The 27,782-nt window shown below is 40.0% G+C and overlaps 1 protein-coding gene and 1 long non-coding RNA gene across 2 annotated transcripts; both read right to left on the reverse strand.

Annotated features, from left to right (window-relative positions):
* Positions 1-15: 15 nt before the first annotated feature.
* On the reverse strand, positions 16-27,380 carry cers3a (ceramide synthase 3a). Its single transcript, XM_077228043.1, has 11 exons — positions 26,982-27,380; positions 24,381-24,562; positions 21,804-21,921; positions 19,826-19,944; positions 9,723-9,780; positions 8,116-8,166; positions 7,530-7,622; positions 7,137-7,265; positions 6,566-6,672; positions 6,279-6,432; positions 16-2,457 (listed from the first exon to the last, which is right to left on the reverse strand). The coding sequence occupies exons 2-11, from the start codon at positions 24,551-24,553 to the stop codon at positions 2,326-2,328; spliced, it is 1,134 nt and encodes a 377-aa protein (XP_077084158.1). The 5' UTR covers positions 24,554-24,562; positions 26,982-27,380; the 3' UTR covers positions 16-2,325.
* LOC143737117 (uncharacterized) lies at positions 23,896-24,183 on the reverse strand. The gene is made up of 2 exons (XR_013203619.1): positions 24,135-24,183; positions 23,896-24,047 (listed from the first exon to the last, which is right to left on the reverse strand). It is a non-coding gene; the product is annotated as an uncharacterized LOC143737117 (long non-coding RNA).
* Positions 27,381-27,782: the final 402 nt, after the last annotated feature.

The raw sequence follows: 27,782 nt of genomic DNA on the forward strand, positions 1-27,782 counted from the left end.
AAGATAATGTATCTGTTATCATTTTGAGTTGACACTGTAGAACACAGGTTGTGTGCTTTATTGCAGAGGTCGAGAGTGTGGTCAACTGCTCCCTCTAGAGGCAGTACACTAAACAAAGAACTTGTTCAGTCGGAGTGAGTTTTACAAGGCAGTTTGTTCTGTTTAATTATGCCATTATGCTGATTGACTGCCCTTTACACACATTGATTTTTAAAGGGACAGTTCCCCCCAAAATTTAAAATGCATTTCTGTTATCATATACTCACGTTCATGTTGCTTGAAATTTGTCAATTTGAAATTTAATAGTAGGACAGAAGGTAGGAAGATGTAACCACTTCTTCGTATAGAAATGAGCAACTTGAATATTTTCTTTGTGTTGCATTAAATGCAAAATATATCTATAAGACGACATAAATACTCCATTGAACATAAGGGGGGGGGGGGGGACTAGTACTTTTAATTTACTATTTAAATTAATAGATCCAATTACTGTGAATTTATCATGAAATTACTATTTAAATTAATAGATCCAATTATCCAATTTATACTGAAATATTAGATCAATATTAGATCTTTATTACAATAAAATTTGAATTAAACAATTTTTTAAAAATCCTTCAATTAAACCCTTTACTTTTCAGTGTAGAAAACTGTAAATGCACTACATAAATTCCCCAAACCATCTCTGCTGATCTGTGGATATTTGCATCGCCCCAGAGAAACAAAAATGATGCGACACACACACACACACACAAACACACACACACACACACACACACACACACACACACACACACACACACACACACACACACACACACACACACACACACACACACACACACACACACACACACACACACACACAAAAGGCCTTATTTGTCATTCTCTCATACACATATCAACTAATTAAATAGCCTAAAACACACACCAAATCAGTCACTCACAGATGTGAATATTCAACCAGTTCATAGATGTCAATAAGACATATTAAACAAATTAAATCTCATATTTACCACATACAGCATTCAGATATACTTAGGTAGTTTCAAGTCACATACATAATATCTTATGAAAACGTGTCTACACTAAACACCAGCAGAGCATCAAAACTTTTGGATGGATGGATGGATGGATGGATGGATAGAATGCCTTCTATTTAAAGTTGCATTTAGTTTGTATATTTCATATTCATGCATTTCATTTTAATTTAACATATTTAATAAATTAGATTGTGTGGACCAGTGTGAAAAACATTTCACACTTCTTTAAAATTACAATTCAATAAATTCCTCTTCCTGTCATTCCAATTCAACTTCCTGTGTAGTGTGGCCAATTCAAATTGATGAACTGAAAGGCAGCCAATTCTTCAATTCTGAGACTTGTGGACCAAGTAAGATTAAAGTTAAAAGGTGAAAACTTTTTAACACCTTTAAAACTAGCTTTTTTAATAAAACCACTTCTGGTTTTGTGGCATACACATTTGAAGGTAACTATTAAACCTCTGACTGACTGGAAGTCCTTTATTTTCAATGATAGATGGTGATTTGAGTTGAGGAGACTGCCATTGGGAGTGCAGATTCAGAGTATGAATAGAAATGCATACGAGAAACCAGCAGTGCAGAGACTCAGTGACCTTCAGCAATCAGAAGTTGATGCAAATAACTTGCAATGACAAAAAAGATGTTACTGCAGTGTGAACACCAATAAGCCACAATGTTGGACACATCCAATGTAGACACAGTAAAAGAAGTTAAGTACTAAAGCTGTCCACCGAGCCCCAGCTCCAGTGTCCAGAGGTTAAAGTGATACAAGGGTAGATGTTATTCTTCAAAATCACTTGTAAGAAATGCAGACTTTTTTTGATTTCAGTTCAGTTCTTTATAGAGGCAGAGGTTGATGTAAAACTCAGCAGCACGGCAGATGAAGCCTCGATGGAATATGCCAGACGGCGAGGGCAGCCAGTGTGACGTGATCTTTGAGCTTCAAAAACAATCAGCAGTCTATTAAATCTTACAAGGGGTTTCTTTTTCTTTGTGCAGTGTTCTTTCATAATTACCCATGTGATCCTGTGCCACAATAAAAAAGTTCTTAGTTGAAAGGGGGAAAATAGGTTTAAAGCAGCCAAGACACACAGCGCCTCACCTCCAGTGAAGCCGAGCGGGGGGAAAAAAGAAGAAGAGGGGTTTCAGTGTTATTAAAAGATGCAATTTGTTTTGACAGGTCTCTGGCATATTATGTGTGGAAATAAATCCAAATTATGTTTTTGGCTCCTCACATCCCTGAGGCCAATTCAAAGTCATTCACAGTTTAAGGAAAGATGTGTCAGTGATGATTAGCTTTGCCTCCTCCACAGCCATTGGTCACTTTCACATGTCCGTCATTGTCCTCAGTCACTCTGGTTTCCCCGTCCTCTTCCTCGTCTTCTTCATTGTCACTTCTCTCATCTTTGGTTAACTATCAAAAAAGATACGTTTTGGGGAAAGTTTTTAATAATATAATTTATCAGCGAACAACATCTAACACTCCTTTATTTCTAAAACAAATTTAAGAAAGAAAATCTGAGTGGTGTTTACCCATGCAAAAATATCCTAGGGTGTTGTGGGTGGTTGCCAGGGTGTTGCTATGTGGTCTGAGTAGTTTCTACATGCCACAGTTTAAAGGTACAATATGTAGGATTTTTGCAGTAAAATATCCAAAAACCACTAGGCCAATGTTATTGTTAAGTTGATTACTTACAATATCCCAAATGTTTCAAACAATTTGTAAATCGTGAGAAAAATTGCGATTTTAACCAAGGAAACGGGGCGTGTGAGCAGGGGTGAGGAGTCGCCAGTCAATGACGTCATATCCGCATTACCCTCCTCGTCTGCGACTAACTTCGACTTGACAGAGACGTGAGTGTTGCATGTACTTTAAGACAGGTGAGCAAATGTACATAAAACAAATGTAATCAATGTTAACCAATGTTATTTAGTTCAACATGATAAAATGTTAGAATATGATCTGTATTTTATTCTAATGTTGATCTAGCTTAACGTACTTAGTCTCATACAGCCAACACACAACCAACTGACAACATTCAAGACACTCAAATGCCGTTTAGTGTGATAGTGTAACTTAACTGTTAGAGCAAGTGAAACAGCGCTGCGTTACCTCAAGTTTGATTCGTCTAAACTGACCTGTGTGAGTATTAATTCAGCACTTGCGTGTAACTTGTATAACGTGAAATGTCCTTATTCTTTTATATCCGCGGGACTTGCGTGTGGCGCTGGTATACGTCTAGCAATCGCGCCCTGCTTCATACCACACTCATGTTAAAACATTAATGTATTCACTCATCCATAAAAGATCCATCAGCTTGACGATAAGATCCATAATTCAGCTTAATGTGGAATATACGTCATCAGTATACGCCTTTGTTATTGTAAGAGGTTAGCGACCCCTGGTGGCGAAAAATCCTTGCATATTGTACCTTTAATAAGCAACACTAACAAAAATAATGTATTAATAAATGTAAAATATAATAAAACAGAGATTGATTAATGCTTTAGAAGTATTTTTCCATGGTTAGTTCATGTAATGTAATGTAGTTAACCACGAATAGAGCCTTACTGTTTAATACTTACAGGTTGAAATCAATAACCAAAAGTATGTTGTATAATAATGAACTATATTTTATATAGCACTGTTAAAGCAGCTCAAGGCACTTTAAACAAAAAAAAAAGTCTAAGGGAAAAAATAAACAAACACAGATAAAAAAATAAAATAAAAAACACACTGGAATAAAAAATAGTTAAAACCATCAAGAAAAAGCTAACCTAAAAAAATAGTTTTTAGGTTAGCTTTTTCTTGATGGTTTTAACTATTTTGTATTCCAGTGTGTTTTTTGTATGTTTTGCTTACATTTTGTGCATTTCTAATATGAGTAAAGTGTGCGTTCCAGAGTCTAGGAAAGAAAGCCCGGTCCCCTACAGATCCCAAAAGTGTCTGTGGAACAGCTTGAGAGGAGCGCAAATGACGCTAAGAAATATCTAAAGTTAAAAGCCCAGACAGATACCGAGGGGCCAGGCCATGCAGTGCCTTATATGTGAGCATAAGGATTTCAAACATGACTGGAAGCAAGTGCAAGGACTGTTGCATTAGTTTATTGATCCTTAGCTTAGAAAATATTTGAAAATCTAACAATAAGCAAGCTGATCTTTTAACTTCCTGTACTTTGCAAAAACCAAAATGAAAACCACAACATCTGAAATCTGAAAATACAGCCGGTCTTGAAACATTAACCTAACAAGCTATTTGTAGAAACCAGATGAGCAAGTACACAATCCGTCATCCATAGTAAATGAATCCGAACAGTCTGATGTGCACTAAATCACAAATAATTACAGTAGGTCCCTTTGAGCAACAGGCTGCAGGTACACAGAGCAGAGAAGCGATTGAATCTGGCATCCCTCATCCGCTCTGCATTTGCGAGAGATCAAGTACGCTGCCAGTGCAATCACTCTCAAATTATGACTCACCTTTTGCAATAATAGACTGAGCTGGAGTGAAAACAATGGAGCACTAAACACAGGCTGGCAGGGCTTATTTTAATCAGAAAGCGAGTGTAATGGGAAAAAACAGACCAACGGCGCAGACCTGGATAACTCAGTCACTGTTAAAAGCTTGTGTCATCATTTGTGTTTGGAGTATAATTCATGCAGAATGACTTTGCCTGTAACTGCCAATAAATGCATAGGCCTTTGCTTCACATTAATTAAGGCAGGGTTTCCTACAGGATCCAACAGGCCCAAAATTACTTGTTTTATACACATACAAGAAACAATGACATGCCATGACTACAAAATGCAGGAATTTCTTCCTCTGAGATGTAATTGTGACTAAAAACTCATCTGTTGTTAGGTATAACACTACCTATCACGGTGTTTGTTATATTTCTCACAATAGGAATACTAGCATGTACTAATATACGCTACATGGATTTAATATCAATGATTTTTCATGTGTGAATTGGTTGTAAAATGCTGTTGTCACTCTCATAGATTGACAAACTGGAGACAACCATATTTAACGGCAGTGTTAATCTCTATTGGCGCTTACCCAGGACTTAAAGATTAAACGCAGCATAAGTATAATGGTTCCTGGGCTGTACCAACCCAACACTGGTATAACCAGATTTATGGGGTGGTAACTAGACCAGTAAAGCCAGAAATGATGCAATAATAAATCACAATAGGACATTTTAGGTTTGACAATAAATGAAAACCGTGTCATAGCTGAAACTGTACCAGGTCTTAAGACAACAGATACTTTTTCTGTAAAACGGCTTTAGTCAGGAACTCATCAAATAAAACAGTCCGTCCACATGCAGTTCAGAGCATCCAGGAATTTCTGTCTGCATATATCCGTTTTATGACTTGTTAAATGTCATAAAGTTTCAGTTATGTCAGTTGAGATGATTGACAACTAGCCGAGGGTGGTGAGGTAATAGGGTTAATGGTATTTGTTAGTGACACATGACCTACAGGCTGCATAGATGCACCTCATTACTTGTTTTACTATTATTTATGAGTCATTCAGATCGGCTGCGCCTGGAACCGTTTTATAAATTATAACATGTATTCAGGGCTTTTCACGCAACACTTAACCCCAGGTTAATGTCTTTTTAACCCTGGGTAAAGCAACATTTCTCACTTATAATTTTGAAAGGGGTTAGTGATGCCTTTAACCCTTGGTAATAAAAATCTGCAACAAACTGCAGTGCCAAAGGTATAAAGTACTAAAATGTTACGATGAGTTGTTTAGCAACAGACAATTATTATAATATGTACAATCAGAGAAACTTTCACATGCGGTTTTGTATTAAACATGTTGAAAAGTGATGCATACTGTAAATAAATCAGCATTTCACTTTTTTGTCCTTGTATTTGTACCATGTTTCAGAAGACCCAAGCCAGGTTCATGTCACAACATTTACAGATGCACAAGCAAATATAAACACAAATCACATACAGTAGCTTATTTGTCAAATCAATGTTATTAACTGCATAAATTTGGATTTAAAACAATAATCACTGTAAAACCAGGGTTTACAAATGTACAGTAAGAAATCTCTAAATATGTCTACCCAAAATCAGTTACCAAATATTGCATACTTATACTTAAGTATACTTAATTACTAAAATATGAATGTGAGAAATGGAACAAATCTATATTACATGAGTGTGAATTTAAACAAATAAAACCTTCCCAAATGTAAATGTAGATCAACTTACACTTCCAAAAAGGAACATCTTCACCATACGTAGAATCAGATATGCCCAGAATATGTGGAGCATCAACAGGACGACAAGCATGAAGTTAAAAAAGTAGTATCCAATGAATGGTGGGTAATAGTCAAGTGGGTAAACCCATGTGCAGTGAATGATCCTGGTATAAAAATACACGAGACAACAGAATTTTTTTCAACTTTTCGTAATATGAGTTATGTACTGTAAACTATGCCTGAGACTCTTTAGAAGAACTTAAAGATGTAAATAATAGTCACACACAAAATTCTCACCAAAATGGAAAGATTATGAGTCGTGTGACTATGAAGATAGCAGCAAATACCACAAAGATGCTGTTGCACATTTTTTCCCATTTGGCATAGTTGAGGATCTTAGCGGACTGCAGAGAAATAACACACACAAAAATAAAGATTTATCCATGCACATCATTATTTTTTTTTAATTCATGTGCCCTCCTGATCTTTAATCAAAATAACTTCCCCTCCCTCTTGCAGCGACATCTCTTCTCTTCTCTGATGATGTGTTTACTGGAGTGATGGCGTGACAACCTGTCACTCACATGAGATCCACCAATAGCAAACCACAACCATCCAACAATCCAATCAATTCCCCATTGACAAAATCAAGTCCCACCATACAAATTTTTCATCTCTAATTCAGATACACGTCCCAGAGAAGAAAAGACTATCGTAACTCTTCCATTTCATGGCGACTTTTAATACTGACATTTATAAACATTCTTAAAGACCCCATTCTAGAGGTAAAACATTAATAAAAAGGTAAAGTGGTAAAAGCCTTTAAAAAAAGAGAGTAATCAAATCAAATAAAATAGGTCATATTAACCTCCAAAAGAATGTCTGAAGAATCGTGAATGAGCATGACCAGGGTCCCGACCCGGATGTAGTTTCCACACCAGGAGAAACCCAAGAGTGTCAGTGTGGCCCAATGATGGATGATCTGTTCTTTAAAGTCCTAAAATACACATACATTTGCAAAAAGTGTTCACAGTAATTCTCTGTGAAAGTGAATAAAGTAGATGTACTGTTAGATGAGATCTGTATCTGAAATAAAAACAACTAAAATCAATCTAGTTTTAAATAATAGATTACAATAGCTTTCATTGTGTATCTTTCTTTCTTTTTTAAAAATAATTATCAGATGTTTATTCCAGGTCATGTGATAAATGGTTAAAATGTAAGGGTATAATTATGCAGAATAAGATCACATGATACTGACCTTTCGTTTGACATCGAATGTTATTCTGAGCACTAGCGACAAATAGAAGCTCATCTCCACAATATAATACCAATACTGTGACTCCAGCATGGACTGCAAAAGCGAAAACAACAATAAGTGCACAAAAACAAGGTATAACCACTGTTACATTTATGACGGAATATGTAAAAGACTATTTTGATTGATCAGAGACGTAATTCAACATGAATTTTATGTAATTAATTCATTGTGCTTTGAAAAGGGCACTTTGAGCGATTATTCTAGGAAACTCAATGTTTTGAGTGCCAATCTGGATGACATCACTGTTCTTTTGATTACAACCTGGAACTCCGATGACAAGTGAATGGTTCCAAAAAACTCTTTAGCTGGGCCAACAAAAAACATCTTTCTTCTAAATATGGCCATGTTTGATTTGGAACTAGCGTGAGTATTATTATCTGCCTTTTTTATTAGCCATGCCGTAAATTTGAGCATTGCGTGAACACTTTATCGGGCCGCCTGCTCTTATTAGTGCAGGTAATATCAACAATAAAATATTCCTTGGAGCAAATACAAGCAAATTAAAGATCTGAAGTCTGGAACATACCTGTTTGGGATAACCATTCCATACCTCCCGCAAGTTATAAAACCAGGGTTTCTGTGAGAAATAGAAGAATCAATAAAAAATGCTGAATTAATAAAATGACAAAATGGCCATTTTAGCCTCTAAACAAACTTTAAACTCAAAACTATACTTTCTGACGTGAAAAATTTGCTTTTTATCTATTTATTAATGACAGTTTCTAGAGCCGCAATGTGATTGTGTTCGAAAACAGCGTTTTAAGGCATTATAGGCACAATCCCAACACAAAAACTGTTCCAAACGCAATCACTTTCGGAAATCGGATAATGCAGTGGTTCTCAACCAGGGGGCTAAGATGACTTAAAATGATTTGAAAAAAGATAATACCAACTTTAAAATGAGCTAAATAAAAAATATCAAGATATTTCTTATTTTAAATTGCCCTGTCAACAACTGTGAGAAAATGTGAGGAAGCCTTGGATTTAATTTAATTTTAATAAATTAAAACGCCATGAGCATTTTTATAATGAATATATACAGTTGAGTTTTCTAGTTTTGCCAAGCTGTAAAATAATTTGTCAGGTAGAAAGTGAGTAAAGATATATTTCTTTAAATCCTTATCCTTATTCCTTAAAGGTGACATATTATGCCCCTTTTCACAAGATTTAATATAAATCTATGGTGTCCCCAAAATACGGAGTCCAGCCTTCATACGTCAGAAAGGGAGCGAAATCTGATCGCTTATTTTTTGACATGCTTGCAGAGAAAGGCTTACTAAAACAAAAAGTTACTGGGTTGTCACTTTTCACGTTTTCTGGGTTGGTATATGCACCGGGGACACGATTATAGCACTTAAACACGAAAAAAAGATTTTCATGATATTTCACCTTTAAATCCTAAAAAAAGTGTGATCTCTTAACCCTAACTCTATAAAAATTAATGATTCCAGAAGTTTAATGGTTAATTATAATTATTTTAGTTACTTTTTAAATTTACAGAAACCATAAGCAACCTTTAGCCCAATTTATACTTCTGCGTCAAACTTACGCCGTAGCTCCGTCGTAGGCTGTGTATACCGCGCGTACCCTTCGGCGTACCCTGACGTGCACCTCTCCAAAAATGAAACAACGGGTCAATTCTACGCAGACGCAAGCGCTGTGATTGGTCTACTAGAACCCCTCCCTCGGGTTTCACATGCTCCCTCTGCATGTGTAATTGCGCGTCAACGCGGACAACGAAGCAGAAGTATAAATGAAAACCAATGCGTAGTGTATAGCGTAGGGGCTCCGGCGTAGGTCCGACGCAGAAGTATAAATCAGCCTTTAGGTTAAAATAATTTTTGAAAACAAAAATAGGATTTTGTTGTGGATAATGGGAAGCATTTGTATGATGCGGCCTATGTAGTGTGTTTCAAGTCTTAATTCACCACAGTGCTCATCTGTCAGAAGTTTCACACACATTAGATCTCTAAACCCCTGAGCGCATCATAGAGCTCAGAACAGATCACAGAACAGGTTCAATGGTTCTAATCATGCCAATCATCAGTACAGGAAAACAGGCACAATTTTCATATATTTCTTACTTCAGATATGCAATTTTAAAGGAAAACCATAAGAAAAGGATAAACTTACATCATACAGGGCTATGATTCCACCAATGAAAGTCCCCAGATAAAACACCATTCGCCAACTATAGAGACAACCCAACAGAGAGGAACGCTCATTTGTTCAGGAATTAAATTCAGATCAAATCCACTAATCAACAATTGTCTGGCAGTGGAAGCACACCGCAACAAGTCAGCAACCACTTGGGTTTTGGGCCTTAGACTCAATGACCGCTGCAATGCATTGTGGGCATTACATATGGAACAGTGTTTAATAGGTAACACTTTACAATAAGGTTCCATTTGTTAACATTAGTTACCTATGGCCTGGCTTTACAGACAGGGTTTAGATTAAGCCAGGATTAGGCCTTTGTTAAATTAATCCATTTAAGTAGCTTTTAAAAACATGCTTTAGAAAAAACATTACTGGTGTGCATTTTAAGTCAAAACAATGACACTGATATATTTTAAGAGATGTCAGTACAAGTTGCTTTCAGTAAAAAGAGCTCAAACATGCATTTTAGTCTAGGACTAGGTTTAAACCTTGTCTGTGAAACCAGGGGGTTTAAGGATTAACAATACTTCTATAGCATTTATTAATCTTAAATGTTAATCTTAAGATTTATTACTACGTTTTGAGATGTATTTGTTAAAAAAAAATAAGTTACATTAACAAAGGTTGTAAAAGTATATGAAAGAGCTAAAGGTGCATCTTTTTTTAATCAAATAAAAACAATTGTATAAATTAATTTTGCAATAATCTATTTGGATTATTGTGATTTACTCAGATGAGTTTTTGGTGATTTCTTGATGAAAATAAATGATAAATAAAATTATATACAAGAAAATTATATATAAAATAAAATAATTTTATTATAATTAATTTTAATTTTATTAATAATTTGATTCATACTTCATGCGTTTACGTCATTTGATCATCTATTTCTTATTTTAATTCACCCTCAACAATTGTTTTGTTCCCTTTTGAAGAACGTCTCACGTAGGTAACCCTTGTTCCCTGAGAAAGAGAACGAGACACTGCGTCGGTTACGAAACTAGGGGAACGCCCTTCAGCGTAGCGCGTCTGAATTTATGAATGAAACCGAATCCAATCCTATTGGCGTTGCGTGATGACGTAGCGTGTGACGGCATAAGCAGATGTACACAAAAGCACGCCGGCACACAGAAATGTCAGCTTTTGCTATGAAGCAAGTGCTCCAGGCGGGGTGAGGTGTGGCGAACCGACGCAGTGTCTCGTTCCCTTTCTCAGGGAACAAGGGTTACATACGTAACCCGAGACGTTCCCTTTCAAGGGAACTCGAACTGCGTCGGTTACGACACTAGGGGAACGAGATACCCACAATACCACAACGAACCTCGCTCATCCTAGTGTGAAGCTGTCTTCAGGCACAACCTAGGACGAAAGCACTCGTGCACCGGGTGTAGAGGGAAGGTCCAGACTGTAAATCCTCATGAATGTGTGCGGAGTGGCCCAGCCAGCCGCCTCACATATATCATGTATAGAAACCCCTGAAAGGAGGGCTCTAGAGGATGCTATGCCTCTGGTGGAGTGAGCCCTCACGGCCATAGGTGAAGGCAAATTGCGCACCTGATAAGCCAGGGAGATAGTCTGAACGATCCAGTTGCTAATGGTCTGCTTAGAGGCGGGAAGCCCCTTCTTGGGCGACCCTAAACACACCAGCAACTGGTCCGACTTCCGCCATGAGGAGAACCTCTGGATATAACACTGCAGTGCTCTGACAGGGCAGAGCAGATGAAGTCTCTCCTCATCTGCCGTCACATGAGGTGGAGGATGAAATGCCTGCAGAACCAAAGGCCGTGCCACATTAGATGGCACCTTGGGCAAATAGCCGGGCCTGGGGTGTAAGATGGCCTTAATGTTGTCTGGAGCAAACTCCAAGCACCCATTGGAAATAGAGAGCGCCTGGAGATCTCCTACCCTCCTCAGAGAAGTAATGGCCAACAAAAAGACCACCTTAAACGAAAGGTTCTTGGCCTCAGCCGACTCCAATGGTTCGTATGGGGCCTCGGCCAGCCCTTCGAGAACCACTGCCAGGTCCCAAGAGGGAACCCTGGTGCGAGTCGCAGGTCTCATCCTCCAGGCTCCACGGAGGAAACGTACGACCAGGTGATGCCTCCCCAGAGGACCATCACTCAGAGGAGCGTGGAATGCCGCAATGGCACCCACATAAACCTTGAGTGTGGACGGGGTAAGCCCAGTAGAAAAGCGGTCTTGGAGAAACTCCAGTACTGAAGCCACTGGGCAGTGCAGTGCAGGGCCATATGTAGCAAAATAAAGTGTTTGGAACATTTCATAAGGATTTTTGCTAATTATGTTTTTTGACTTCTTCAGACCCTATAGTTTGCAAAACTACCTGTTTCCGTTTTTTTCCCTGGCTGCACAGGCCGAGAAACCAAGATGGCGGATATATCACAAAAAATTGCAAATAATCGCCTTTTTAAACATTTCAAATGGATATATGTTAGGTATATCATTATATACATATATTTTCTAATTAATTGAACGACTTAGGTAATAAATATGACCATGGGTAATGTTTGGAAGTTTTCCTCTCTGTCCTGCAGTTGCCACGCCCCATTGTTCTTTCAGAGACTTTTTCTTTCTCCACAGACTTTATTAGACATCACCTGTACACACAGCCCTTTCTCTGTGTTCATGCCACATGGAAGAATCATGGTGTGTTGCTGCTGGAAATGCTGTGTCTCATGCCTTGTGTGCGTTATTGAACTCTGTAAGTTCTATACGTTTCTCTTTTGATGTTATGTTAATTATGAGAAAATGTGCACGACCTTGCATTCCATTCAGTCTGTTTAAATGTACTGTTAGATTGAACATTTTATATTGCTCATGTGACTGTGCTAGTTGTAGAATAAGTGCATTTGAGTAGGCATTATCAGCTCATTAATTACGGGGCAGAGGGAATTTATTTATTGACTTTGTTTGTAGACTACCTAGCTAACATCCTGCATTCTAAGTTCTTATACAAAAGTTTGATTGTCATTCAAATGGATTGTGGCCTTGTATTGTGGCATTATGTAGCTAATTGTATCCCATATCCTTTCCCTCCTAGAAACCACACATATACAAACATACCAAATAAAGAAAGACATTGTGTAATTAAAGTGACAGGACAAGATTGTTCTTACCGACACTTCCACTGGTCTCAAGCCAGCCACCTACACATCCCTCTCAAACCTCCTTTTCATGGTCCTTCGAGCCAGAGCCATTGACGACCAGTGGAGATGTCCAGTCACTCCTTGCCTTCGTTACTTCAGCGTCCTCATCGCCAAGCCCTGCGTCCTGTACGCTATGATGACTACGTCATGGAAAATGGTCAGCGGCCACGACAACCTGCTGAAGCACCAGAGCCACCACCATTTCACTCTGCAGACAATCTGTGGTGTTGGACCTCAGTATCAACCACAGTATGAGTCTGAGGAGGATGAAGACCCGCCTCAACTACCCAGAGAGGAGGATGAAGAGCCGGAACCACCAGAAGAGCCTGAGCCAGCAACAGAGCCTCCCTCACCTGTCTCTTCTGGAAGAGCCCTAGCCCCTGAGTACCCATATGACCCTCATATAGCCCCAATTCCTGACCCTCAAACTGAGCTCTTACAGCAGTTACTAGAAGTAAGAAATCAAGGTAGACTAATCCAGCGCTGTATGCTTGGTAAAGGCCACTCCTCACGGTCTCGTTCAGGACCATCCCCTGAAAACCTTGGCCCTCAATTAGTAGCATCACAAGCCCAGTATGCTGCAATGCCACCCCAGGCTACCACAAGTGACTAAGCCCTTTTCTTCCCCACCTTGGCAGCAGCTTTCTTATCCACCTCCTGTAACATGTGCCCCTGCCATTCAGCCCTTAGTTCAGTCCTGGCAGCACACGAATCCTTCTGACCATAGTCAGTTCCCTGCCACCTGTCAAGTACAAGTCTCACGTAACCCCTTGCTCCCAGCCTACATGTCGTCACCTCAAATTTCGCCTAGAGCTATGACCCACTCTGCCCAGCCAGCATACCAGCCTCGCAATGTGCAGCCTCATCACTTTACTTCTGCAGCCCAACCAAGCCATTTAGCTCCCCCTTCAGGCCGACTGCAGTCATATAGCAAGATAGAAGGTCTCTCATTCCCTGATTTTACTAGATTGGATGAAAGCCAGTATATGATGTTGAAGATGGCCCTATACAACTTGTTGGATCCAGGAGAGTCGGACCAGTATAAATATCACATCTTACTGGATCACTTAAAGGTAGATCAGGTGAAGCGGCTTGCTTTAGCTTATGTTTATGCCCATGATCCCTACACTCGCTATTCGGGCCCTAGATGAGCGTTATGGCCAACCCAGACAGCTTGCTCTGAGAGAGCTCCAGGCTATAATGGAGATGCCTGCTATCCAGATAGGTGATGGTAGAGCCCTAGATTAGTTTTCCTTTAGCGTACAGGCCTTAGCGGGTCTCCTCCAGTCAATGGGCCTTGAAGGTCTTTCTGAGCTTAAATGTGGCTCACATGTCGAGCAGCTGTTAGAGAAACTACCCAGTGAGCATTTTTGTCAGTTTAAGAGAAGCATGATTTTGAGCAGACCAGGTTCCTATAACCTCCAAGATTTCTACTCCTGGCTGCAACAGGGAACCCGCTGCCAGCCCAGAAGGGAGAGAACCTTTCAGCCCGTCCGACCAAGGCCACCACCCTTTCACCCATTCAGAGCTACAGCTATACTTCATGGTAGCAAGACTTCCCAAATGACCTCCCCTAAAGTCCAGATAGCTCCTCCTAGAGTCAGTCAGTTCCTCCCACACACCACATCCACACGCTGTCCAGTGAGTGCTTACTGTAACTCCCCTGAACATCACGTCAGTAAATGTGATGACTTCCTCCAGCTCACTGAAGATCAGAGAACTAGTTGGATCAAAAGACAGAAACGCTGCTGGCGGTGTGCACGAGACCACTTTGCAAACCAGTGTGATCTGATATCTGCAGGTCCTATGCAACATCAACCAGAAGCAAGTGCAGAATTTCTACCTAGACCATCCTAGCGATTGCAATAAAGTGCTGCTGACGGTAGTTGAAGTGACCCTACGTAATGAGAACAAGTCCCTAGACACGTATGCCATATTGGATGATGTGTCAGAACGTACGATTCTTCTGCATCCTGCCGCCCAGAAACTCCAGTTGGTAGGAGAGTCTGAGAGCTTGAAGCTGAGGACGGTAAACGGTGCCGCCGTGTCCTTCACCCTCATTCCGAATGCCCATCCAGAGAAATCCTATGCCATCAGGCATTCACTGCTGATCAGCTTTCCTTATCCGAACATTCTCATCCTGTGAAATCCGTCCAGCGGTGCTACACTCATCTCCGGCAGATTCCCTTGAAGCAGCATGATAACGTAAGCCCCCTTCTACTCATAGGAGCTGATCATACTCGGCTTATCACTCCAACACTGCCTGTAAAGTTAGGCCCCCCCGGAGCCCCTGTAGCAATCAAAACCTGTCTTGGCTGGACGTTACAGGGCCCTGCTAGAGATATTGTTAGCTCTCCCTCCACCAAGTGTCACTATATCTCCTTTAAATGCCCACCTGATGACATCCACCACAATGTGCAAAAACTGTGGCAGCTGGACACAGTACCTCCGAGGAACACAAAATTGGTTGTACGCTCTAAACAGGACCAAGATGCAATTCACCAGCTGGAGACTCAAACCCTCTGAATTCCTGTTGATGACGTCCTACGGTATAAATACTTGAGTGACAATGAATGACTATTTTTTTGAACTCTTCAATAATGAAACAAAATGCAGATTTTTTTCTTCCTTTTTTCCAATTTTTTGGCAAATGATCCAATAAATATTTTGAAAATAGTCTGTGTCTCACTTGTCTGCCTTATTAGGAATACATTCATCAAAAAGTTTACCATTTTAAAGCCTTTATAGAAGTGAAAAGATTATATATTTTATTTTCTGTGATTTTTCTGCATATTTTGTCTGCCATCTTGAATTTTGGCACTAAAAATGAAGAAAAAAATTGGAAACAGGTTGTTTTGTATTCAGTGGGGTCCTAGCAAGTAAAAAAACACCAGTTGCAAAAATCTATATGAACCGTTCCTAAAATAACACAATTCCCCACACTAGTGTACTGGGTCCAAATTACGCTCTCTGCACCAAATGGAAAACACATTCCACTTAAGGCCGTATAAGCTCTGGAAGTGAGTAGAGTTTCAACCACTTCTGCTGACAGGCCGGCTTCTAGGTACTGTGCCCCCTCAGGGGCCAGACCAACAGTTTCCACAGCTCGGGCCGAGGGTGGAGAACTGAGCCCCCTGACTGAGACAACAGGTCCCTCCTCAGAGGGATCTGACATGGCGGGCCTGCCAGAAGCAGGATGATGTCCGAAAACCATACTCGGGCCGGCCAAAACGGGGCTACTAATAGTAGGCTTACCCCGTCCCGACGGACCCTTTCCAGAACTACTGGGAGCAGAGCGATTGGGGGAAAGACGTACAGACGCAGCCTCGGCCACGTCTGCACGATGGCATCCAACCCCAGCGGGGCTGGATGTGTGAGGGAGAACCACAGTGGATAGTGTGACGCCTCTCGAGACGCAAATAGGTCCACTTCCACTGGGCCAAACCTCTCGCATATTAACTCCACCAGCTCGGGGTGTAGTCTCCATTCCCCGGGCCTCAGCCCCTGCCTCGACAGCATGTCTGCTCCCTGGTTCTGGCCCCCCGGGACATACATCGCCCTGAGAGACGACAGTCTCCCCTGGGACCACAGGAGGATCTGATGCGCCAGTCTGCACAGAGGGCGCGACCTCAGACCCCCCTGGTGGTTTAAATAGGACACCACTAACGTATTGTCGGTTCTCACGAGAATGTGGCGATACCTGGAGGTCTGGCAGAAAACTCCTCTGAGCTCGGAACACCGCCAACATTTCTAGGCAATTTATGTGCCAAGAGAAATAATGGTCCTGCCAGTGACCTCTTGAAAAGCGGCCTTCCATGACCGCGCCCCAGCTCGTGAGGGAGGCATCTGTCGAAACGGACACTCGGCGACATAATGCTCCCAACTTGGGACCCTGGGACAGGAACCAAGGTTTCTTCCACATTGAAAGGGAACGAAGGCACCTGCGCGTAACCCTTATCAAGCGGAACGGATTTCCCCTCGGGGAAAACCCCTTGGTTTTCAACCACCACTGCAGGGCTCTCATGTGTAGCATGCCAGAAGGTATGACGCTGGACGCTGCTGCCATGAGACCCAACACCCTCTGTAAGTATTTTACTGTGATGGTGTGGCCTAGCTTCACCCTGGTTAGTGCGGTTAATATGGACTCGATGCATGCAGGAGACAAGTGTGCCTGCATCGTCATTGAGTCCCATACCACCCCCAAGAACGTAGTTCGTTGGGCGGGTGTCAACACGCTCTTCTTTGTGTTGAGCCTCAACCCCAAGCGCTGAAGGTGGCCAAGGACGACATCTCGATGCCGAACTGCCAACTCTCGAGACTGGGCCAGTATGAGCCAGTCGTCGATATATTTCAGCACGCGGGAACACGCTCTATGGCCCCTTTTTCCAGCAGCGAGTGAACTTCCTGTTCCAACACCAGACCCTGCTCTGGGTGCACTGAGGTCCAGACCACCCCGTTGAATTTTGGTGGGCGGACCTGGAACTGCAGTCTGTACCCAATTTCTACACTGCGCAGGACCCATGGAGAAATGTTCGTGAGGTTTTGCCATGCCTCTGCAAAATTCAACAAGGGAACCCTCGGGGCTGGTGTCCAGTGTTTTGCGCAAGTCCTTGATGGCACCCTGAAGCGGAAGACCGGCAGGGGAAAACCCGAACACTGACTGACTGCGAGCGACGTCTGGAGTCCCAAGCTCTTTGAGGGGGAGCTCTAGAGGCGACACTAGCCTTTTGTGCCTGACGGTAAGAGGTACTGGAAGCCGGCTCTAGCGGCCGCCCTCCTGGACCTTGAACGGCGAGGGAGATACCGTTTAAAAGCCTCGCCCTGTTTTTTAGCCTCTTGGAACCTGTCAACTACAGCATTGACAGCCTCACCAAATAGACCTGAAGTCGAAACAGGTGCATCAAGGAGGAAGGCCCTGTCCTTCTCCTTAATGCCAGACAGGTTGACCCACAGATGTCTTTCCGTGGTTACCAGGGCTGACATGGAGCGACCGACTGCACGGGCCGTCTCCTTGGTAACCCGGAGCGAAAAGTATCATCAGGTGAGGGACCCTCGCCTTGGTCCATGTCCCTCAATAGGTCAGCTTGGTAGGCCTGCAAAATGGCCATAGTGTGCAGGCTCGCACCAGCTCGACCCGCCGCCATATACGCCCTGCCCACCAAAGCAGATGTGGTGCGGCAAGGCTTAGAAGGCAGCGCTGGTGACTTCAGGGATGACGCAAGGTCGGGTGAAAGGTAGCTAGCCAACGCTTCCTCAACCCGAGGCATCATCCCATATCCCTTATCCCTAACCCCCACGACATCACTATAGTTCAAAAGCGGGGGGTTAGACAGGCGCGCTGAAAAAGGCCTGTTCCAGGATTTACACAACTCATTGTGTAAATCCGGGAAGAAAGGGAGAGACTGGGCGCGAAGGTTGTGTGCGGTGCTGGTTATAATGAGTTGGTGGAGGTTTTGACGCGGGCTGAAAGTAAACTTGATGAGCGCTTCCTGCCGCTCTTGTGGCCAAGAAATATCGAGCTTGGCCACAGCCCGCGTCAAAACCTCCACAAACTCATTATAACTGAGACATTATAATTATAACATTATAATTGAGATCCTCTTCTCCAACACTAAGCACATCTAATTCCTCGGAATTAGACAGCTGTAAAATAGGATCGTCATCCCGAGCGGGAGAAGCCGCGGAGCGGGCTCCCGAGCGGGGAACAGGAGAATCTGAGACATCAGAAGAGGAGTGGGGAAAATGCCTCGGCAGTCCCACTCCCAACTAAATCTCTCTGCGATCACCACGATCTAAGCCGTCACATTGCCTCGGCAGATGCGGGACCTGAACTACGGGGAGAACGCATTTGGCCATCTTCACTGAATAAAGCCAAACGAGAACGCAGCACTCTTACTGAGAGAGACTCACAATGAGCGCAAGCAGCCCCCTCGAGAGCTGCTTGAGCGTTCTGCCTTCCAAAAAAAGATACACACAATTCGTGTGTGTCCCCAGCCGTGAGATAGCGTGGGCATGGGAACACACATTTTTTAAACTGTTCACTTGCCATAATGAGTACGTTTCAAAAGACAGGACAAACAACACCAAATATAACTCACAGTTTCAACACAGAGCGCTTGCTGAATAGCAAAAAGCTGACATTTCTGTGTGCCGGCGTGCTTTTGTGTACATCCGCTTATGCCGTCACACGCTACGTCATCACGCAAAGCCAATAGGATTGGATTCGGTTTCATTCATAAATTCAGACGCGCTACGCTGAAGGGCGTTCCCCTAGTGTCGTAACCGACGCAGTTCGAGTTCCCTCGAAAGGGAACCAGAGTTCCTTCATTCTTTATGAAGCCTAATTTTGAAAGTATTTCTATATCTGAAAAAGTCAATTAATAAAAAAAAATGGACATTTTAATGTCTAAAATATTTTGTCAGATAGAAATTGAGTAAAAATATTTTTTCTAAATCCTCATCAAATCACAAAGACTGGAAAAGACTATAATAAGTCATTATTTCAGCTTTAGTTACTTTTTGAATAAAATAATTTTTACATCCATTTGTGCATCTTGATATTCTGGACATCTGCGATGTGCGATTCAGTGTCCAAAACTCCCTTAAGTTTCTAAAGTTTTCTATAGTGGTTCAGCAGCAAATTAGACTGCTTACATTTACACATTTAGCATTATATATATATATATTTTTTAAAAGCCTTGCATTCAAGTACATTTTATAATGTTATGCATTCCCTGAGTACCAAACATATGTCCATTCCATTTCTAAAGCAATGTTTGAAGACTGCTAGAACACTAGTTTATCGTCATTATACGACAACATTTGACAACAGAATGCAGCATTTGACCAATCACTATCAATTATTCCAGACAGCTGTGTGGTAAGTCAAATGAGTTTATATGTATTTCATACCTGGCCTCTCTGAATTTTTTCAGAACACTAGGACGGTCCTGGTTTCGTCTCCTCCTGAACCAGCGCTCCACTTGTCTACTTGACCAGCTGCATTTTTTACACAGACCATCTATATCTGCCTGATGAAAGATGGAAGAGATCAGTGTTGAAAATACTGAAAAGTCATGAAATACTGCAACCATCTCCTGCAGAGAAGTGCCATTTTGATTATGAAAAGTGGTGTAATAATTATGGCGTTATTTGACCAAATCTTGACTAAAAAAATAACTACTCAGTTCTGCCAGATTTACATAAACACTTGAAAAATAATACATTTTAAGGGTGTATAATTAAATAAACATTCAACTAAATAATATAATAAATAAATATTAAAGCTGCAAGCAGCATTTAGCGGGGTTCAAGCATTTAAGGCCTTTAAAGGCGCAGTGTGTAGGTTTTAGCGGCATCTAGCGGTTCGGTTGCGGGTTGCACTAATGGCTCAACCCACTGCTCACCCCTCCCTTTCGAAGAAGCTACGGTTGCTAAAACGGGACAAACATATCGTCGTCTGAGACAGCAGAGAATAGCCAGAGTAAGCCAAGAGTGTGTAACATTGTCACTGTTTCGGTACCACAGTCCATTATAAACCATGGAATCATGGATACAGTTTACAAAGCCATAGTCAGGTGAGGATCAAGGGTCTTAATATATAATATAATAATAGTAATCAGCTGATTGTCTCACGAACGTAACCAGCACATTTCTCCCCACATACCAAACCCATAATACAGCGAGGGAGAAGAACCACATGAAACTATCCGACTACATATTTTTTCTAACAGGGTAGTAAAAGTTTAGCTGGCTAATATGATTATGTTATGCTGTATGGGCTGTGGCTTAGCTGGTTAAAGCGTAAAGCATTGTTTATACTCGACGCGTCTGCAAAAATGATGTGATTGTAACAGAGCACTCGCCTCCGCATCCCCTAGACACCATTTACTACACACAAATTAATAAATAATAATGAATAAAAATATTGTTTTTTTTCTCTGGTTTTGAAAACTCTTCGCGATCGACTTCAAATGCTTCCAAGACCGACGGGTTGGTGACTGCTGTAACGTTACTGTTTTACGGTCAATAGTACTAATCAGCTGATTGTCAAAGCCATAACACAGCGAGGGAGAAGAACTAAGTTACATGAACAATCCAACTACATATTTTACACCACTGACAAGGGAAAAGTCACTACTCACGGTGTTTATGGCTAGCTTCTAGCTTTCTGCGGCTTCTCTTTCAAGGTAGTGACGAAACGCGCTCTGTAGTGCTGTTTGTTCGCTGTCGGCTACGGTAGAAACATGACGTCACAATATGTCGACCTTCATAGAAGGGGGTGCCCGCGCTTATGTAGATATAAATGTCTCATTCTAAGGTAATAAAAACATAATGGTTCATTGAGTAAGGTCTTTATACACCACTGAACACATAGTTATGGATCTTATATTGCATTTCTGTCAATAGATCCTCAGAAATATTACACATTGCACCTTTAAGCACATAAGCATTAAAGACATTAAGTTTTATTTAGCAAGCATGTAACCACTGACATAATAGATGGAAAAGACCATTTACAACCAATACGGGCAATTTACCATAGGAAATAGATGGTTTTCAAAGCTTTTTAACAGTTATAGCGCCACCTATATACATTTTGTCCGTCTTGAGCCAAGGATCACAGTGGTGTAAAAGCTTGAGTCTAAGTCAAACGGTCTAGGAGTTATGAGCGAAAAATTGGACAACTAAATAAAACCTAAATATAAATCAAGTGATCTGGATGGAACTGAGTTCAATTCAAGTTTCCAAGAAAGCTTTAGAGAATCTAGCCTTAAATGATGTCTTAAACAGTGAAGCTCCCCCGTGATCAACCCACAAGCCACTTTAAATCTGATGAGGATCTGAAGTTCAGAATGATATGTTGTTAAGTGAGAGGAGAAAACGTTACCTTTCCTGGGTTTTTTGACTTTGTATTGAAATAATGTTCAAGAACAGCATTGTGCTCCACTTTGTATCCGGCCTTCTCTGAAACGCCAAGCGAAGTTGCAAACGGTGTCGCTATTAACCTAAACAGAAAGACATTAGTAGAATTAAACCATTGACATTCTTTATTATGTATTTGTTGGCATTATCTTTCAGACATGAATAATCACTGATGCATTTTTTACATCCTTCATATGAATCATATTCAAACCTTAAGGAATCAACGCAAAACGATAGTTAAGGTGGTTTCAAAATAGTGCAGTTTTTCTAGTAAAAAGCTACTTTTTATTTGCAGACTAGCAGTGCAGGAGCAGCACAACAAAACTCTACCCTGACAAAAAGATCAAGCTAGGTTATGCTGATCTCAAAGCCTGACCAGTTGAAAGGTGGCTAAAATCACTCTGAAACCATCCAATACCAGCCTGACCAGACTGGGAGATGAGAAAATTAGCCCGGAGAAATTAAGCATTTTTGTTGTGCATGGTTTTGTTTTTTGAGAAGGCTGCATAGCTGTTAAAGGTCTTTTTTATAGTTAAATATTTTGTTAAATATTTAGTTCAGATTTAGTGTAGGTAACTCTTTACAACACTGTGGGTGCATCTCATTTAGCTCCTTAGTTTAGTAATCAGGTCACTGTCAGGAAGTCGGACATTTTAAATCGCAGAATCCTTTCAGTGCACTGAAACGTTTGATCCCTAAAAAGTCCCACAATGCACCATGAAAACCAGCAAGCATCGACCCTCGCTATGTTTCCTTACTGGACAATCTGAAGCGCAAAACAAATCACGTGGGATTTTATTTTATTTATTTTTTACAAAAAACATTAATTATATTTTGTCATAAACATGCATCGCTAGACAGGTAATTTACCTAATTTAGCTAACTTTTAAAATAAATGTGTGGATAAAATGTTGCAGCGATATATAACAACCAATTATTTATCATCATATACTTTTAAATAACAAAAAAATTAATGTCAGAGAGAAAGATATCTGTGCTGCAGTAAATCATAAATACCAGTTTGGCGTTGTCACCTGTAGGGGAGCTATAGTAGTGAGCTGATTAAGATGCACCCTGTATCTTGCATTTAGTTTATTAAGCCAAAACCCTAATTTCTTATGTCACAAACACACGTCAATATAAGCTTCTAAGCTGCTGACAAAAAATAAGCAACTATAGTGTAGCTATACTTCAAACCGGTAGCTTTACTTTAAAATGAGCTTTTAAGCTTTAAATGTTTTCTAACTTGATCATGTGTGTTGCAAAAATGGATAATTTAACAATTTATTTTAAACTGTACTCTAAATCCTGGGTTAACATTATTTTTTGCTTATTTAAAAGGTTAATAACATTGATTATTTTAAAAAATTAAATACACTGCCTAACAAAGGTGCCTCGAAAGTGTGGCAAAACATATCAAGCAGGTTATACTTTATTGTGCAGTGATGTGATTTTATTGCCACCTCAACCCAAATCATTTTGTAAGAAATTTAAATTAATTAGCATTGTTGGGACAGATATATTAGATAAAACTGTGAAACTTTAGTTCTATTCTATTCTATTTGTTATGATTAGCTATTTATCAGCAAGGGCAATCAATTGGCTGATTTTTGGAAAACGATCAGACAACGGTGGCCAGTTTCATAAACTTATAGCCTCTATGTGTGTCTTAAGAGCTAGTCTGACCATTTAGTAGTTTGTTAAGGGGTAGTTTTACTTTTCAAATTCAGATTCAAATTGGGCGAGTCTATTTTTTTTATGTGACTGTTAAAATAAAAATGTTATAACCAATGTTAAAGAAAAAGAATTACACGACTAACTTGTAAGACTAGTCTAAGCAGTTTATGCAAACAGGCACAGATGTGGTATTTAAAATGTTTGATGATAAAGATAGTATACACTACTGTTCAAAAATTTGGGGCAGAAATTAATACTTTTATTCAGCATGCACACATTAAATTGATCAAAATTGACAGTAAAACAAATGTAGATGTTTTTTCGTTGAAAAAGAAAACATCTTTCATGTTACATTGTGTGTATTGAGTTGGCCCACTTGATTTATTTTTTGCACTTCCGATTTCAAGATAAGGAAACATAGTGAGCATCGATGCTTGCTGGTTTTCACAGTGGATTGTGGGATTTTTTAGAGAGCGAACGTTTCAGTGCACTGAAAGGATTCTGCAATTGAGACAGGCCTTAAAATGTCAGACTTCCTGATCAGTGACCTTACTAAACTAAGGAACTGATTAAGACCTACCAACAGAGTTGTATACAGTTACCACTAAACCTGAACTACATATTTAACAATGAAAAAGACCTAAAACAGCCACGCAGCCTTCTCAAAAAATTTTTTTTAACAAATGCTTAAACCAGGCTTTGCTAGTTTTCTCATCTTAGAGTCTGGTCAGGCTGGTATATTGGATGGTTTTCAAAATGGATCATTTACAAATTCTCACGCTGGCCGTTGAAATATATACCCTGAGTGATCGATCAAATTTAAATTTCCTGCAACATAATCACAGAAATTCCACAACCAACTCACCTTTCAAACAAGTATCTGACTAGCAGGAAGACTAAAGCATACGGCACAATGACGTAGAGGTGGGAAACTTTGGCATAGACGAGCCCTTCCTCATCTTTGAGATCGGCCCACGTGAGGTTCCCTGGCAGCCACAGCCGGTCCCACCAGAACCACTCACCAATCATACCAATCATGACCACGATCTGTTGAACACAGATGACAAGCACAGTTAGAAAAGACTGCACGCATCACATATATTACAAAAATAAGTGTGTTCAGCCAACACTCTGAATACTGAATTCATTCGAGGAGTGTATTCAACATGAAAACAAAATTGACCCCATTTACACTCTTAATAAAAGGTTCATGATGCATCAGTGATACCTACATATCAGTACATAATGTAATACATTTAATAGTAGCATACCTCCATCCAAAGTCTATGGTAAACTCATAAATATATGATTGTAGAACCTTACAAAAAAAAATTCTATTATATTTTATAGGGAGATGAGGAAAGATTTGGGAAATGAAATGGGAGATATTGAAGGTTCAAATTTTGATTTAAGGACATTTTAGATATAGGATGTATAGACACATAAGCAGTCGTGATGAAATCAGGCTTATTCTGCATTGTGTATTTATGCCATAAAATAAAATATATATTTTACAGTACTACCCTGCATCCATTTACACCTACCAACATGCTATGGAAGCAGAATCTTGATAATACCACACAATAAAAGGTCAATTATCAAAAGACTTTCATGAAACTATCATTGTTAAAACGGTTGAGATTCTGTAGCTCTAATTGTATATATAACTGTGCAGATTTTGAAAAGGATTTGTCCAATTTGTTGACAGTTAAACAGCTCAGCTGCTACTGAAAACAGTATTTAATAGGGCCGATGCTAACCCGAGGCAAAACCAAATGCTTATGTACCAACATACACCTGAACGGGCAATACAGTTAGGGCAGGTGTGAACCAACATGTTATTGTGCTGATTTAAAGTTCAAATCTATTTAGTGAATTACATCATAACACCAACTCACACCCAAGCTAATACAGTCTAAGTATTAGTTGTGATAAACAAATACACTGAAGCTGTGCTACAGGGAAATATTAATGAGGCTATCACGTCACAGAGACTAAATTATGACATAATCCTGGGTTATTTTTGTTCAGGTTTCACACTGTCCAGACTGGGTTAGTAATTAATCCTGGGTATCAGGTTTTGAGTTATTAAACTGAAAATCCTGGGGTTGATTGGCTTGGTCAATTTTTTAAATACAGCATAACAAAGGTGCCTTAAAAGTGTTGCGAAAAATATCAAGCAGGTTATACGAGGACGTTCTTGTGCCGTGATGTGATGTTATTGCTGCCTCAACCCAATTAATTTAGTAAGAAGTTTAAATTAATTAGCATTATTGGTCAAAATATTTTGGATAAAACTGTGAAAATTTAGTTGATTAGTTTTTGGACTAAATGTCTTGGACTAAATAAGAGATAGACATACTGTACACTACTGTTCAAATAAGTTGGGGTCAGTAAGATTTTAATACTAAAGAAATTAATACTTTATTCACCATGAACATTAAATTGATCAAAATTGACAGTAAAGAACTGTATAACCTTACAATAGATTTCTATTTCAAAAAAACGCTGTTCTTTTCAACTTTCTATGCATCAAATAATCAATTGGGGGGGGGGGGGGGTTACGGTTTCCACAAAAATTTAAAGCAGCTCAACTTTTTTTCAACATTGATAATAATAATAAATGTTTTTTGAGCAGCAAATCAGCATATTGGAATGATTTCTGAAGGATCATGTGACACTCAAGACTGGAGTAATGATGCTGAAAATTCAGCTTCTGAATCGTACCAACCCAAAGTACTGAACTAATGGCTAACTAATAACTAATGGCTGACCTTTGAAATCTGATGATCTTTTAGTGTATCTGCTCATTCCTTTAACCATAATATAGCCTAACATTTTGGCTTTGATCAGGCAATATTAACAGCACACAATGGCAGTCTATCTCCATGACTGTACTATGACCAAAGAGAATGACCAGAACACCATGTCAACTGAACATAACAAAGAGCTCAGAGTTTGTTTGAACAAGACAGAGTAAACAAAGCTGTCTCCTCATGTACAGATCACACAGAATTATCATCCTTCCCTTCAACCCCAATACTGCCACACACAACTCTAATAATTATCTACACTATCGCAAAGCCACTATCTTCTTTGTCAACCATTACTGATTACAAGAAACTAGGATAGATTAACTGAATATTTAAAATTCAAGAACTGACTAACTTAAGCACATTCAAAAAATTCAAACGTTAACATTACAGTACAACCCAGCTTATAATGCATAAGTTTTCAATTGTAAAACACATTTCAACAAATACAACAACAACAAAAAAAAAACAGAAAAACCTGGGTTTCACATTATTTTCCATTGTCTTAAAACCCAAAAAAGCTCTTGAACAGGCAGGTTTCCACAAGCTCTACTTCATTTGGAGACACTTTCCAAACATCTTCTATAAAACTCCTCTTGTTTAAAACTCGATAAAAAAAGTTTTTCAAAGGTGAAGAAAACCCAAACACTTACCTCTGCTTCCTGTCAGCGGTTCAGTGCAGCGTTCAGGTAAACGTCTGATCTCACGCTGCTCGCTCTGGTGACGGTGGGAAGGTGAGTAACATGACAGCACCGCTGCTTTCGAGACCCATGGGAATGTTCTTTGTCTGAATTACTTTGCGGTCACACCCTACCTTAGCAGCAATTGACTTGCTTCCTCCCCTACCTACTTACCTCCTTCTTACCTTCTGTAGATTAACAGGCATTCGGTGGGTTCACTCATGCACACACACACACATAAAAACTGCGCCCTAAGGACTCACCTTATTTGCATAGTGCAACTGATAGAGCTTATCAGTGCAGCCAGATACAACAAAAGGACAGACAAACAGTCAACGACTCAGTTCTATGGGGTGTGTTTCGTGCAAAAACACCCTGCCTGTACTTGCACCCATTAGGTAACTGGAATTCAGGAGACACCTATAGCTATTTATAGCAGTGGACAATAGTTTTACTTCAGGACACAAACTTTACACGACATCAAATGGTGACCAAACACAGTACTAGAATTGATGCATAAAAAGTAAATAAAGGCATCCTGAAAATGCATAGATCCTATCATACTTATAAACATGACACAGAATAGAAACAATTAAATTCTGCTTCTTAAATGTCTCCTAAATTGGTGAAACTCAATCCATACATTGTGGTTGACATAAATCATATGTATTCGCACTGCAAGTGAACCCATTTGTAATCTTTTCCCCTTTTTAATCTAATTTTGCTGACTTCTAAGCAATAGATAAATTGCACCAGAATTATTTTGCTCTATGA

The sequence above is a fragment of the Siphateles boraxobius genome, unplaced genomic scaffold (genome assembly GCF_051911475.1).
Source record: "Siphateles boraxobius isolate OS27281-9 unplaced genomic scaffold, OSU_SipBor_1 130, whole genome shotgun sequence".
Taxonomy (NCBI): domain Eukaryota; kingdom Metazoa; phylum Chordata; class Actinopteri; order Cypriniformes; family Leuciscidae; genus Siphateles; species Siphateles boraxobius.